We start from the raw sequence: 16,034 nt of genomic DNA, 5'->3' as shown, positions 1-16,034 counted from the left end.
AGCGGCAACGGTGAGAGACTTGTTTCTGGAAAGGTGGATTTTTAAAAGTAGAAGCTTGAATTGTTTGGGTACAGACCTGGATAGTAAGACAGAATTCTGCAGGCTATCTCTGCAGCAGATTGCAACACCGCCACCTTTGGCAGTTCTATCCTGTCGGAAAATGATATAGTTAGGGATGGAAAATTCAGGGTTTTTGGTGGTCTTCCTGAGTCAGAATTCAGACATTCGGGTTGGCAGAGTGTGCTAGGGCAGTGAATAAAACAAACTTAGGGAGGAGGCTTCTAATGTTAACATCCATGAAACCAAGGATTTTACGGTTACAGAAGTCAACAAATGATAGCGCCTGGGGAACGGGAGTGGAGCTAGTCACTGCAGGGCCTGGATTAACCTCCACATCACCAGAGGAACAGAGGAGGAGTAGGATAAGGGTACGGCTAAAGGCTATAATAACTGGTCGTCTAGTACGTTCAGAACAGAGAGTAAAAGGAGCAGATTTCTGGGCACGGTAGAATAGATTCAAGGCATAATGTACAGACAAAGGTATGGTAGGATGTGAATACAGTGGAGGTAAACCTGTGCATTGCGTGATGATGAGAGAAATATTGTCTCTAGAAATATAATTTAAACCAGGTGATGTCACCGCATGTGTGGTAGGTGGAACTAAAGTGTTAAATAAGGCGTATTGAGCAGGCCTAGAGGCTCTACAGTGAAATAAGGCAATAATTACTAACCAAAACAGCAATGGACAAGGCATATTGACATTAGCGAGAGGCATGCGTAGCCGAGTGATCATAGGAGTCCAGTGAGTGGCTTCAGGCAGCTAGCGGGCCGGGGCTAGCAAGCTAACAGAAGGGCCTTGGAGGGACGTCGCTACGGAAGAAAGTATTTTGTGGCCCCCTCGTGCTGTTACGTCGGCAGACGGATCAGCAGGGCTCCGTGTGGTAAACCAGGCCAATTGGCAAAATAGGTATAGTAGCCAAAGAATTTGTCCGGTGGGCCTCTTAAGCTAACATCTGATGTGCTCTGGACAGGTAGCGGGCCGCGTCTAGCATGCTAGCGGATGGGCATTCAGGGGACAACGCGACGGCAGAGCCAGTTGAGAAAACGCCATCGGGTGAATCACGTTGGTGGTCCAGTCGTGATGGGTCGGCGGGGGTTCAGGCCAGTTGGCAAAATAGGTATTGTAGCCCAAGGAGTGGCTGATGGACCTCTTTGGCGAGCCGGGAGATGGGCCTAGCAATGCTAGCTCCAGGTTAATTGGTTCTTGCTTCGGGACAGTGGAGTGGCCAGGAGTGGCCACTCGAATAGCAGCTAGCTAGCTGCGATGATCCAGGTGAAAGAAGAAAAAAAAAGTTCAGAGCTTGCGGTGGGAATCCGGAGATTATGGAGAAAAATAAGTCAGATTTGCTCTGGTTTGAGTCACGCTGTGCAGACTGGCGAGAGTTGTCCGTCCTAGAGGTAGCTGATGACCGCTAGCAGTGGCTAGCTTACTACTAGCTTGTGTGTGTGTGTGTGTGTGTGTGTGTGTGTGTGTGTGTGTGTGTGTGTGTGTGTGTGTGTGTGTGTGTGTGTGTGTGTCAACCTCTCATTCAGCAATTTACCACCAAACTTGTTAAGTAATGCTACCGCTGTATAATCAACTAACAGCATATCACATTCCCTCATTAAAACAAAGTTGCATCATCATTTCCCACATATGGCCTCACATCTCAATAGCAACAGTGGTAGAAGCTATTCATAATCTGGGGACTGAGGAAACTTCAAGGCACACACCCAGACAAACCAGGATATCTGGCAAGTTCCTCATCTCTTTATTGAGGCCTGCAAGAATGAGTCCCAAGTGACACCATATCCCCTATATAGTGCACTACTTTTGACCAGAGCTATATGTGCACTACACAGGGAATTGGGTGTCATGTGGGACCCAGCCATACACAGCCAATAACCAGATACATAAGGAAAGCAGTAACAACCCCCCTGTGTTTATGTAAACTGTCTGGAGGTAGAAATAGGCTGTTTTCCAAAGGAGCAGACAGGTGCTAGCCTACATACTGTATCAAAGAGCTTTAGAAGCAATTAACAGCTTGCCTAAGGGCATTGTTCACACAAGGCCTTCATAAGATTCCCAACGCCTGTCTAGTGGTGAAGTGTTTTCATGACTAGGCCCTGGAGCGTTTCCTGACTTGATTAAACTGTGGGCCTTATTTATTAAAGGCTATCACAAGGGCCCAGAGTATTTCCTGGTTGGGTCACGCGGTCAGGGATAAACTTGAGGCCCTTTTCGTGTATACAGGGCCGAGAGTTTTGCCTCAGGCCCTAAGTACAGGCTATCACAAGGGCCCAAAGTATCTCCTGATTGGGATAACCGGTCAGGGATAACTCCAGGCCCTTTTCATTCATAACAATCACACATTGTGTAAAAGCATTGTGTAAAAACACACCTAGCTAGCTCATTTTCTGATGCCCCTCCCACGCAGCGAAACTCCTCTAAAGAGAAGGCAAATGAATAATGCATTGATATATATAAACACTCTCTCTCTGTTTTACTGAGCACTGTTGTATTATTAGGTTTCAAACCAAGCTCGTCTTTACTTCTCTTAAAACGTTAGTACAAATTAAAATGTGTGAATGCGTAGAGGGAGTGGCTATTTTTAGAGGCTACTTTCATGAGGATGAGAGAGAGAGAGAGAGAGAGAGAGGGAGAGAGAGAGAGAGAGAGAGAGGGAGAGAGAGGAGAGAGAGAGAGAGAGAGAGAGAGAGGGAGAGAGAGAGAGAGAGAGAGAGAGAGAGAGAGAGAGAGAGAGAGAGAGAGAGAGAGAGAGAGAGAGAGAGAGAGAGAGAGAGAGAGAGGAGATTGGAATAGTCTTCCTTTAGCAAATACAATGGAGAGATGGGAGTTCAAAGTCACATACTGCTTGCTTACCAAGACTAACTCTGTTAGCAAATCTCCCATCATCAAGCCACATCTATTTCCCTCCACTAAATGAAAGATGCTTACACGATATGTTTGGTAATGGCCGATGTTAACGCAGGTTATTATCATTAAAATCTAAATGTGAATAAAAAAGAGAAGAAGGGGACAGTAAAGTCTATGTGGCGTGGCCCCGTTTTACGGCCATTCGCAGTCTTTTTCATAGATAAGATCATTTTAATTAGACAGTGTGTTAATTGAGTGTGGGTCCTGGGGTATAATACAGTATGTCATTATTAGTCTGCATCAACGGCAACCCTTCACAACCGTTTAGCACTGGAGTTCAACAAAAATCTTAAAGATGTTGACGTCATCATTCTGCAGGGGACATGGTGTAAGGCTGACATTGTCACTCACTCCCCCACAGGCTACAGAGAGGTAATTGTGCCGTCACAAAAACACAGCTCTGTCAATAGAGGCAGAGACTCTGGAGGACTGATCATTTGGTACAAATCCGAACTACAACATCTAATTGATACCCTCAAAATTGGCAAATATCACATTTGGTTAAATCTGAAAAAATAACTTGTACTGACAGAAAAATATGTGTTCCTTTGCGCAATATATATCCCCCCCCCCCCCTCTCAAAATCCCCATATTACTCAGAGGAGATCTTCCCCACCCTTGAGGAAGATACGTGCCATTTCCAGGCCCAGGGAAATGTGCTCATCTGTGGGGACACAAACGCGCGCACAGGAACACTACCTGATCTAACGAGCACATGAGGGGACAGCTTTATTACAGGCCATACTGTTTCTAACTGTCTTAATCTCCCCCATAGAAACAACCGTGACAGCACCGTCAACAAAAACGGAAGGGATCTGTTGCAGCTCTGTAGAAGCCTGGGTCTGTACTTTGTCAATGGTAGGTTACCAGGGGACTCTTTGGGGAGATTCACCTACTGCTCACCTCTTGGCCACAGTACAGTAGACTATATGATCACAGACATTGACCCTTTTTCTCTCAGCTCATTCACTGTCAAGCCACTAACACCTCTGTCTGATCACAGCCAAATTACGTTGTTCCTCAAAAGAACAGACATGGAAAGAACCACACATTCACAGCCCAGTAAGCTGTACAACCTCAGAAATTAATACAGATCGGCTCAAAACAGCACAGAAGAATACCAGAAAGCAACCTGTAACCAAAATGTCCAAACACTCTTAGATAACTTTCTGGATACCATATTCAATCACAGTAAAGAAGGCATCAATCTAGCAGTACAAAACATCAACTATATATTCAGGCAAACGGCAAATGAAGCACAATTGAAATTGATAAAAAACAAAACAAAAAAGATCACAGATGACAACTGGTTTGATGAAGATTGTAAAATTATAAGGAAAAAACTTAGAACACTATCCAACCAAACGCACAGAGACCCAAATAATGGTGAATTACGCCTTCATTACTGTGAGACTTTAAAACTCTATAAACGTACACTCAGAACCAAAAAAGCACAGTACAACAGCAAGCAGCTGACACTAATTGAGGTGTCCATAAACACAAACAACTTCTGGCAAAATTGGAAAAAAACAGCGATACAATTAGCGATACAAAATGGTGACATATGGACAACCCATTTTAAAACACTCTACAACACCGTTCAAATTGACACAAACGCAGAACAACGCCAAATTCATGAGAATTTGAATGTATTCGAAAAAGCTATAAAGGACAATCAAAATCCACTGGACTCCCCAATTACTGACCAGGAGCTCTATAAGAAACGTTAGGCTCTCAAAATTAAAAAGGCATGCGGACCTGATGTCATCCTAAATGAGATGCTCAAACTCACTAGTGCAAAATTTCAATTGGCTATATTAAAACTGTTTAGTTTGATCCTGAGTGTAGGTTATTTCCCTGACATCTGGAATCAAGGACTCATAACCCTAATCTTTAAGAACGGAGACAAAATTTGACCCTAACAATTACAGAGGCATTTGTGTGAACAGTAACCTGGGGAAGGTTTTCTGTAGTATTATCAATGTAAGAGTTCTAAATTTCCTTAATAAGCACAATGTCTTGAGTAAAAGCCAAATTGGATTTATACCAAAACATCGCACAACTGATCATATTTACACCCTACACACGCTGATAGATAAACATGTCCACCAAAATAATACCAAAATATACGCTTTCTTTATCGACTTCCAAAAAGCATTTGATTCTATTTGGTATGCAGGACTGTTCTACAAAGTTATTGAAAGTGGTGTAGGGGGTAAAACACATGACATAAGTAAATCAATGTATACTGGCAATACGTGCAGCATTAAAATTGTCAAGAAAAGAACAGAATTCTTTAACCAGGGGCGGGGCCTTCGCCAGGGTTGCAATCTGAGCCCTGCACTCTTCAATATTTCATTAACGAATTGGCCACTATTCTAGAAAAATCCTCAGCCCCTGGTCAGTCTCCACAATTCAGAAGTTAAATGCCTACTGTTCACAGATGACCTATGTCTGCTGTCACCCACAGCACATGGCCTACAGCAGAGCCTGGACCTGCTAGAGCAGTACTGCCAGACCTGGGCCCTGGCAGTAAACCCCAGAAAGACTAAAATAATGATTTTCCAGAGAAGATCCAGATCTCAGGGAGTTAAACAACTTCATCAGATGACATTCTGATAACATATTTATTGTATAGCATATGTTTTGTTCAAAAAATTTGCATATTTCAGGTATAAATCATAGTTTACATTTCATCTACAATCAGAAATTGCACCGAAAGCAGCCATAATATTTACAGACACCAACGTCAAATACCTAATTACTCATCATAAAACATTTCTGAAAAATTGTCACGTTCCTGACCTGTTTTCCTTTGTCATGTATTTGTTTTAGTTGGTCAGGGCGTGAGTTGGGTGGGTTGGTCTAGGTTTGATTTTCTATGTTGGGATTTTGTGTTCGGCCTGGTATGATTCTCAATCAGAGACAGCTGTCAATCGTTGTCCCTGATTGAGAGTCATGCTAAGGCAGCCTGGGTTTCACTTGTGTTTTGTGGGTGTTTGTTCCTGTGTCAGTGTTTGGGCCACACAGGACTGTTTCGGGTTAGTCACGTTTGTTGGTTTTTGTATTTTGTAGTGTTTGTTGTTTTTCCATTAAATAATGAATACTTACCAATCCGCATCTTGGTCCGATCCATGCTCCTCCTCGTCTGAGGAGGAGAACGACTACGACAGCCGTTACAAACACCCATTGAAACCCTGCATGTAGAGTTCTGTAAGATTCTCCTACCTGTCCAGAGGAAAACTACAAACAATGCATGCAAGCCAGAATTAGGCCAATATCCAGTAATAATAAAAACTCAAAAAAGAGCAGTTAAGTTTTGGAAACATCTAAAATCTCATATCATTACCAAGCCCTGCAATGCCAAGAGCTGAGCAAAGAAAAGAGTCCCCTCATCCAGTTGGTCATGGGGCTGAGTTCACAAACCTGTTCTACTAACACACAGAAGCCTCAGGACCAGAACGTCCAATCAATCAGAATAAACCAAATTACAACACAGTCAAAACAAAACTACATTGCTTATTGGGAAACACAAGCACAAACAGAAAGCAAAATGCAGTGCTATCTGGCCCTAAATCGACAGTACACCGTGACTAAATATACCATGGTTACTGATCAAAATCTTAGAAAAACCTTGACAAAGTACAGGCTCAGTGAGCACAGCCTTGCCATTGAGAAGGGTAGACACAGGAAAATCTGGCTCCCAGTAGAGGAAATGCTGTGCAGCCACTGCACAACATCAGAACCTGAGACGGAGCTGCATTTCCTGACAAAATGTCAAAAATATAAAACAATTAAAGCGTGTCATTTTCCCAAATTTGAAACCCTTATTCAAGGTTTCAAAGACCTCTCTGATGAGGATAGGCTACCCATCCTGTTGGGGGAGGACGCAGAGAGCTGTGGGTTGGCAGCGCACTACATTGCTGCCTGCCATAAGTTGAGGGACAGTGTCTGACAGACCAATCAACCTGCACATGTACTCTACTGTATGCTTATTGTTATTTTTCAATATATGGTTATTTTGACCCTTGGTTATTGTTGTTACTGTTGTCCCGTTGACAATTTTGATTGTCATTTTTATTTATTTTATATTGTAAATATCCAAAATAACCTTTGGCAAAATGTACATCGTTACGTCATGCCAATAAAGCGAATTGAGAGAGAGAGAGAGAGAGAGAGAGAGAGAGAGAGAGAGAGAGAGAGAGAGAGAGAGAGAGAGAGAGAGAGAGAGAGAGAGAGAGAGAGAGAGAGAGAGAGAGAGAGAGAGAGAGAGAGAGAGAGAGAGAGAGAGAGAGAGAGAGAGAGAGAGAGAGAGAGAGAGAGAGAGAGAGAGAGAGAGAGAGAGAGGAGAAGAATAGTCTTCCTTTAGCTAATACAATGGAGAGACAGGAGTTCAAAGTCACATATTGCTTGCTTACCCAGACTGACTCTGTTAGCAAATCTCCTATCATCAAGCCACCTATATTTCCCTCCACTAAATGAAAGATGCTAACACAATATGTTTGGTAATGGCCGATGTTAACGCAGGTTATTATCATTAAAATCTAAATGTGAATAAAAAAGAGAAGAAGGGGACAGTAAAGTCTATGTGGCGTGGCCCCGTTTTACGGCCATTCGCAGTCTTTTTCATAGATAAGATCATTTTAATTAGACAGTGTGTTAATTGAGTGTGGGTCTGGGGTATAATACAGTATGTCATTATTAGTCTGCATCAACGGCAACCCTTCACAACCGTGACACCATTCACCCGACTGAGTGAGAAAGAGAGGGAGAGAGTGACAGAAAGAGGAAGGGGGAGGGAAAGAGTGTTTGCGTGTGTGAGAGAGACAGAGGGAGAGTGAGTGTGAGGGAGAGAGAGAGAGGTAGGTGATCTCCCCCTCAACATCCTCTCTGACATCATTACTTAGTCATTGCGTTCTGCCTAATGTGCTAACATTCAGGAAATGCCAAGAGAGATCAACGTTACAAGGTATCCCACTTTGCCTAAACAACGGTGGTAAAGGTCAAGACTCTATGCCCAGGGGGAGCATGCTGCATATACCACCTACTTCGATCTACCTACTACACTGCACCACACAGTCCAACCACTACCATGCAAAACTGGTCTGAGATCAGCTGTTAGAGAACTAGAGAGAGTCAGACTACGACAGTCCAACCACTACCATCCAAACTGTCCTGGGATCAGCGGTTAGAGAGCCAGAGACAATGTCACGGTCGGCCCCTACTTTATCCTGAGATACCCTCTGTGGGAAAAGAGGTTTAATAGAATAAAGAGCAAACCAAATCACATTTGACACTCTTTTATATTAATGTTATTAACACCTACACACAGACTCTCTCTAACACACAAACTCACACACACACACACACACACACACAGACATGCGGCTCTGTGATCTGTCGACACCCTTATACAGCAGAAAGGGATCAGTGGCCAAGCGTATGATTACACTCAAGTCAAACAGTCTTAACGTATCCTTCCACCAAGGTCTACTCTAGTACCGCTACCGTGGTGATGGTACAGGAAACACAATGAGACCATTAGCTTGATGATTGGCTGCCTTCAACACCTTTCATCCAATGGGTAGCTCCGAGCCATGCAGGAGACATGAGTCTCAAGGCTTTTAGTGACTTCTGTGGTCTTAGATGTTGCTCTGTTACAACAGCAGCTGCTATGTAATGTGATTGTAATTGACCCTGAATGTGTTGTAATGCAGGCATACTGGGTAAATGTGTGGCTATCAAACGCTAATAAGCCAACTTTAGTTACATTAAACTACCTTCATCGGTAAGTCTTGGAGAGCAGTTTTCACAAGGAGTTTCATGACCTGGCCCGACCAGGAAAAGTTCACTAAGGTAAAATGAGGACACTAGTTATAATTCCATCGCCTTTCACATGTTTCTCTCAATCCAGTCCATTAACTAAATAATAAATGACATGCATGTAGTCAATCTTGTTAAAGCGACTAAACAAGATGCTAAACACAAACACACAGCTCGGCGCTAGCCTGAAAAGGTTGGGCCAAGTGCCCCATCTGGAATCCCGGCCAAGACATTAGCTCTGGGGGGCAAGTCAAGACAAATCCTCCGTCTAGTCGTGGCGGCACATGGAGTCTTGCCACCAAGCTCCACTACTTCCACTTCGGAGAGGAAACAAGGGCTGGGAAAACACATTTGTAAACACAAAGTAGATGAAGAGGGGAGGGGATGGAAGTATGAAAAGAGGAAGAGTCCCTTTGGAAGAGTGCATTATTTATGACACCCCATCCTATCCTCCTCTCTTCCCTTCTTCCTCCAGAGATGCTAGTTCCTCCATAGCAATAGGTAGCAAAATAGTGCCACTTTATAATCCATTAGCATCACTAAATGGAAGGGAAGCCATCCAAGTGGTGAGACGAGACACAGACGGGGCTCGGAACAAGCCCCCTGTGTACATCCTAAATCATGTTCCAGGCCTCTGCATGGATGCCAAAGCTGTGTTTAGATATGCCAACCAACTACACCACCCTCTCCTCACTGTTGGTGGGTGCAGTATGGGGGTTGGCGAACAACAATATTTTTCGAGACGAGTGGATGTTGTTGACTTAAGGAAGTTAATTTCAGTTCAGTTCAATGAAATTCAGTTTAGTAAAATTAATTTCAGTTTAGTTCAGTTTATTTCGAGGGGAAGAATCCATGTGTACCAGCATATTCCTTTTTTCAGGTTGAAGAGTCAGGTGCTTGAGTCTACTAAATGTACTGCAATTATTGAAGAAATTAAATGTCTCCAATTATGGTCTGTACAGTATGCCTACAGTATGGTTACTAATTGTGTATGAAAGACCTCCACTTGTACAGTATGTGTTTTGCCTATTAGCTCTCTGAAAGAGATGTAGGCATCTCAAAAGATCAGCTCACTACGTCGATAACCTGCCAGATTTATAATGAACTCTTCTTACATTAAAGACCACTCACAGAGTCCCACTCTGCATCTTATGCAAATTCATATTTAGATTTTCCCCACTGGATGTATGAAGAACAAAGAGAAGACCGTGTGTTGCATCATGAAGAAAAAACATCAAGATAAAAATATGGCCATAGATCCTGCCATGGCTGGCAGATTTTCCTGCACTATTGACGTATATGTAGATATTCACTACCAGCGAAGTGCATTACTGGAAGCATCGACATCAAAAGCAAGTGGATGGATGAAATACATTATCAAGGTTGAAAATCACTTATGAAAGTGGCTTTTATGATAGTAACGATCAGCATGAAGCACAATAATGGCGGCCATTTTGTATCCACACTGGCAAGAAGAAGGAACCCTGCCATTATATTCATAAACACCACTGAGACTGAGAAACTCGACACTCTGCCCATCTCTCTCCCCATAGGGAGTCTAGGCTAGGCTAGTATCCACCCAGGGCTCAGGCACACAGACAGACAGACAAACAGACAGACAGAGAAGAGACCACATTAGCCTTGTCTACACGCCTCAGAGGGTACAACCTGCCTTGGGGAACATAACACACCATAACACCACTTCTACCCATGTCATCCTAGAGGAGTAGTGGCACAGGGCACAACATGGCTCAGGCAGCACAAGCACAGCATTCTGGGTAGAAGTTTTAAAAAAAGTAAAAGAAGGAAAGGGAGTGTGGTGGCACAACGGCAACTGAGTGAATGCATGGGTGAGGCCAGAGTAGACTCGTTCAGCCACCCACACACGTTCCGCCACACACACACACACACCGACCCCAACTGCTGTGGTTAAGTTAGAGTTAGAGCACTTCAGGCTCCATCAGGCCGTCCTTGAGGGCTTAATTCATCACCCATACAATCAGGATCTAAAGCCCAACGAAGATAAAGTAGCCCAGTACTAGTGTCTGAGAGCTGGAGAAAACATTCAGTAGGCAGTCAGTCCCCCTCATCTGGCAAGAAGAGAATATTTCAAAATGGATACCTGTTTCCGTCTTCAAGATAATTATTACAGATTTACAGCTAGGGGGAAACGGAGGCAGGGAGTTGGGCTGGCTGAGGTAGACAACACACCCAGAAAACCTGTCTCACACACACAGAGCCAAGCGCATACACACATACACACAGAGTCCGCACACACACTCACACTCACACACACACACACACACACAAACGTCCCCAAACCGCCGCAGCCATCACTGCGAGTTAAAAAACAAGTTCATGCAGCGTGTCATAGTCATTTCAGACAGAGGACTGAAACTGAGGGATTCGGGGGGGGGGGGGTTCAGCCAAATGAAATCAAGCAAAAAGAGGCAGACACAACAACAAAAGAAACATGTAAGAAGGATTTTTAAAAAAGAGCCCAGTGGTTTTCTCTGCTCTGAGTCTGCACGGTTGAGGAAATCACTTCTATTCATTTCGCCTTATTATTCTGTTTCAAATGAAGGCCTCTAAGCCCTTTTAGGGGGGATGAAATCATGTCAGTATTCCAGCCATGTCAAAATAAAACTGGGATGGAATGATCTGGCTGCTACAGGGAGATGATTCATCTGTGTCATAACAGCCATTCATGTATTAGTAGCCTGCAGTATTAGCCAGAACAAGGACATGCCCTGGCATTAACATGACCTACACGTTCCATTGTGACCTCAGTTAAAGTACAAGCTGTCTTCACTCACAGAGGATGAGACAGGTTGTAGTGCATCACCAATGAATACCCTTATGTAGACGGACAGATTTTGGTGTCAGAACGACATTTATAGACCAAAATCAGATATGACCTATCAGTTCTCCTCTGTGCGGTTGTAAAGCTGCTATTACAGGCTCATAGCCTGCCAATCAATGTAATTGTATTATTGACCATCACCACAGGTATTGATCCTAAGGCCAAGGCATATTGAGAACAGAGTTCTAAGTGCTGTGAATGTTTGCTCGGGATATTCAGGCTTCACAAGGGTCCTTCCCTGGATGATTTCATTGCCCCTGATTCCACGAGAGACCATTGTCTCAGGCTCTGTATCCCTACACAATTGCAGATGCTGCTTTTAAGAAGCATAATGATAGTCTCTCGTACATTGTACGCCACCCTTTGGAGTGTCTGTGTAAGTGCAGGTAACAAGTGCACCGATTACTAATTTGGGGAGCGAGGCATTATTCTGAATATAATTTACTCTGGCATGATGACAGTTTTCAGATTAATTTATTTTAAAAATCCATATAAATGGTAAATATGCATATAAAGTCCACATAATTCATAGGTATTGAATATAGCTATTAAACTAGGCCTATTAAATCTATAGCTTTTGTAAAGGAATTGTGAACATAGAAGCAACAGGAACAAGCCAGCAATTCAGAGGACCACATAGGTTTGCTTTCATTCGATGCGAAATTTCGTTATTACAAGTAAAGAGTTAAAATAATTTAAATCCCCGTCAAAAATATTTACAAATCTGCCCAATCAATTAGCCGAGATTGCATGAAAAAGCCAAAGCGACCTATACAAGATCTATAACAAAACATATTGCAAAATACAGGACACGTTAACGATTATAATGTATTTCAGTCGTATTCATTACATATAAATAATCTAAAAATAGTGGAATTCACCTGTCAGAGTAACCTAAAGGCGCAAGTATAGTGAGTGTTTTCCAACCGCTATGTGAAGCAATGCTGCTATCAGTATAGCACGGGCACGGAGTCTGCTGCAATCAAGCATATCTCCGTGTGCAATAGCAATACCAGTCCAACCGGGCCCCGAATGCTTCTGGAGGTGCTGAAACCTATGTGGGACATAGTGCCCTATTGTGCGCAACTGAACCAATGCACCTGTTACAGTGGCCAAACAACTCGCTAAAACAAGCGAATATTTCCGTGCGCAGCACAGTTTGGATATAATAAGCCTTTACAGTCCTTGACGAAACGTAGTGCTTCATAATATAACATTGTTTATTTTGTGAAATACAAACACACATGACAAATGGTGAATAATCATCACTTACGCTGCTGTTTTGCCCCGACCAGTAAACCACTGCGTGGTTATGCGCTGAGTCCCCGGTCAAGGCGAAAGTAGCGCTGCTTAGTTTGGGATCATCTCCTCTGGAAGTCCCTCGACCCTCGTCCCTGTTCCACTTGAATTCGGATCGGCCCAGTCTGTGTCCGTCCAGTAACGGACCAGGACTCCTTCTCTCATCCGATGTCTCTCCTTCTAAACCGGGGCCACCGGTCCTAAGGCTCTCCCTAAACTCGGGGGGTTCGGGACCGCTTCGCTTCGCTCTCCGTAACGCAACATCCACAGCACCATCCTTGATCTTACCCAAATCATCCACCCCAATATTATATTCACCACGGTACCTTTCTTCGTTTTCACTAGACCCAGTTAAATCTTCCAGAGCGACTTTTGGGGTAACTCCATCGCTAGTGAATCTCGGCTCATCCACGAGAACACCTGCCTGTTGGGTGTCGCTTGGTACTCCAGTATTTTGGTCAGTAACTCCGAGTAGCTGGTACTCCAGCCGGACCTGTTCCAGAGCTTTGGCCGCCTGCCTCGTACCATCAGCCGCGTGCGTACCGGTATCCAGCTGTAATTCCTTCAGGTGTAGCTGGACCGGCGACTGGCACGATGCGCAAGTTATCTCCGCCTTGGCATTTAGCTGGGTATGAGCGGAGATCAGAAGCCAGGTACACAGAGTTAAGTGCAAGCCTGGGCAGAAGCCAAGCCAAGTATCCATTGCTGGTATAGTTAGAGATTTGGGTCCAACTCACGGAGCGGGAAAACCTTATCCAACCGAGGACCAACTCCCCCCAAAGTCGGTGAGATTTTCGTGGTATTTAGAAAAGCGCTCTTCAGCTTAACTGTTCACGTTCAAGGAGCTGGTCGCGGGAGCCACCACATAGGAGAGGAGCTGTATCGAAGCCGACCTGCCGAATGTACGCCCGGATGAGAGGAATACTGTGAGAGAACGCGAACGCAAGAGAGAGACGAGAGCGAGAGCTGAGAACGAGAGAGAGAGAGAGAGAGAGAGAGAGAGAGAGAGAGAGAGAGAGAGAGAGAGAGAGAGAGAGAGAGAGAGAGAGAGAGAGAGAGAGAGAGAGAGAGAGAGAGAGAGAGAGAGAGAGAGAGAGAGAGAGAGAGAGAGAGAGAGAGAGAGAGAGAGAGAGAGAGAGAGAGAGAGAGAGAGAGAGAGAGAGAGATGCGCCTTGGCTTTGGTGGTGATAGCCTACTAGTAATAGAATATGATATGACCGATAAAGACCTATTCAACATAGCTTTCATCAGAGAGATCACCTCTGACGATGTTCATATCAAAGTCAAATCAATGGTGTCATTGTATAATGATGCTTGATGTGATTAGGGACCAGGATGTCCAACACATTATAGTCTTCACAGTGCTTCAGAACTCATTATTTTTATTAACCCGAATCAAAGTAATTGGTTTTTAATGTACTCCTGTCCAAAGGAAACTTTATTTCCTGAAATGCATCTAAATTACTTGTAGCAGGTGCTCTGACACCTTAGACTCTGGCCAATTAGATGTTCCATTATGCCATGACATAAAGGTTAATATGCACACAGAGGGAATTATTAGCGCAATAAAGCAATGGCATTTTTTAAAGATCAGCAGCCGAATATAAATAATGTTTGTGCAATCAGAACATTAAATAAATGGTGCAGTTATTAACTTGTTATTATTTGAGAAAAGGTGTTAAAATAACTGTCCAGTGTTTCCATATTTCCATGAAATTTTACCTATTACAATTACAATTACAATATGACTGAAATAGTTTTCCTTCGATTATTTTGGAATGACCTATGCTTATTTGTTAGAATGGTGTTGGCATACAACAACAACAGAACTGTGTGGCGTATTCTGGTCATGAAAAATATGAATGTGAATAGACCACTGATTGGCCAGCTCGTCCGCTGATCCAGACATCATCCTCCGTTAGGAAATAGAAAGCACATTTTAAACTGCCTGTCTAAGATAGCAGTTTGAGGCGTGGTTTGTTATAGGTCTATGTTGTAGACCTGTGCGCAATGCTTGTATCGCTGCATGCTCAAGAATGAAACAATCTCATCATCAGTTTCATTTATGTCTCATTTGTCTCAAGACAGCCAACATGAGACAGACGCGACTAGAAATGAACGAGCCGCACGCGGCTGAGTCGAGTCTGATGGCACATAGCTGGCGGGTCTGACGGCAGAGTACTGTACTGGGCTGGAGCATTCAAATGGAGCTCTAGTGTGCGTGCAGAGCAGGCCCAGGGTAGAATCAATAGGATGAACTGGGCGGATTTGGCAGGGAGTTACGCTATTCCCAGTGGGAAAACAAAACCAGCGCCAAGAGGAGAGAGTCAGGTGGAGAGGGAGGGATAGAGGGAGCGGGAGGAGCAGGATAGGGAGGGATGGATGTTTAGGATTTGGAAAAAGACCAGGTGTTTATCAACCCAAGACTTAAAAAGCAGCCAAAAGGTGAAAAATTATAACACATTGGAAATTAAAAAATGTAATGCAGCCTACCAATGTATTATAGAAACAAGCCTCCATCACAGAAACCCTAAGACATAGAAATATGCAGAATATCCTGCATATCTATAATGAATTAGCAGTGGATGGGAGAATCAGACAGAATCCACAGGTTCTATGACCTCCAACGGCGTCTGTTATAGCGATAGAAACTTGAATATATTGTGGTATCGTTGTGGTCAAGATGGCTAAAACCACTGCACCTCTAACGGGCTCCAAGCCCTATAGAAAATAACCAAAGTTGTGCCTCAGATGACACCCTATTAGCATAGGGTTCTTGTCAAAAGTTCACTCTTAGAAATATTGGTGACTCGAGGAACCCTGGAGATCCTCAAGGAACCCCTCAATTTCCTCAAGGAACCATTACTACTCAATGGTTCATATTTGCACCTTGAGTTAGTTCAGGGCTTCTTGGAGGAACATTTCATGGTTCAATGTAGCAATGGGTTCCTGGAGGCACCCTAGAGTGGAGGTGTGGCTTAGTAGGGGCATGGCTTTAAGATAAACACTATACTGTATATACAAAGTATGTGGACACCCCATCAAATGAGTGGATTTGGCTATTTTAGCCAC

At 43.7% G+C, this 16,034-nt stretch overlaps 1 protein-coding gene across 1 annotated transcript in view; it reads right to left on the bottom strand.

Annotated features, from left to right (window-relative positions):
* Positions 1–13,928, bottom strand: part of LOC129836217 (VPS10 domain-containing receptor SorCS3-like) — a 251,858-nt gene extending 237,930 nt beyond the window's left edge. The window contains exon 1 of the mRNA XM_055902085.1: positions 12,937–13,928. Coding sequence (XP_055758060.1) covers positions 12,937–13,665 — 729 coding nt within the window. The 5' untranslated portion in view covers positions 13,666–13,928. The remainder of the gene's footprint in view (positions 1–12,936) is intronic.
* Between the last annotated feature and the right edge of the window lie 2,106 nt (positions 13,929–16,034).

Source organism: Salvelinus fontinalis, chromosome 3 (genome assembly GCF_029448725.1).
Source record: "Salvelinus fontinalis isolate EN_2023a chromosome 3, ASM2944872v1, whole genome shotgun sequence".
In the NCBI taxonomy this organism is placed as follows: Eukaryota; Metazoa; Chordata; class Actinopteri; order Salmoniformes; family Salmonidae; genus Salvelinus; species Salvelinus fontinalis.
This window is presented reverse-complemented; position numbering and strand designations above follow the sequence as displayed.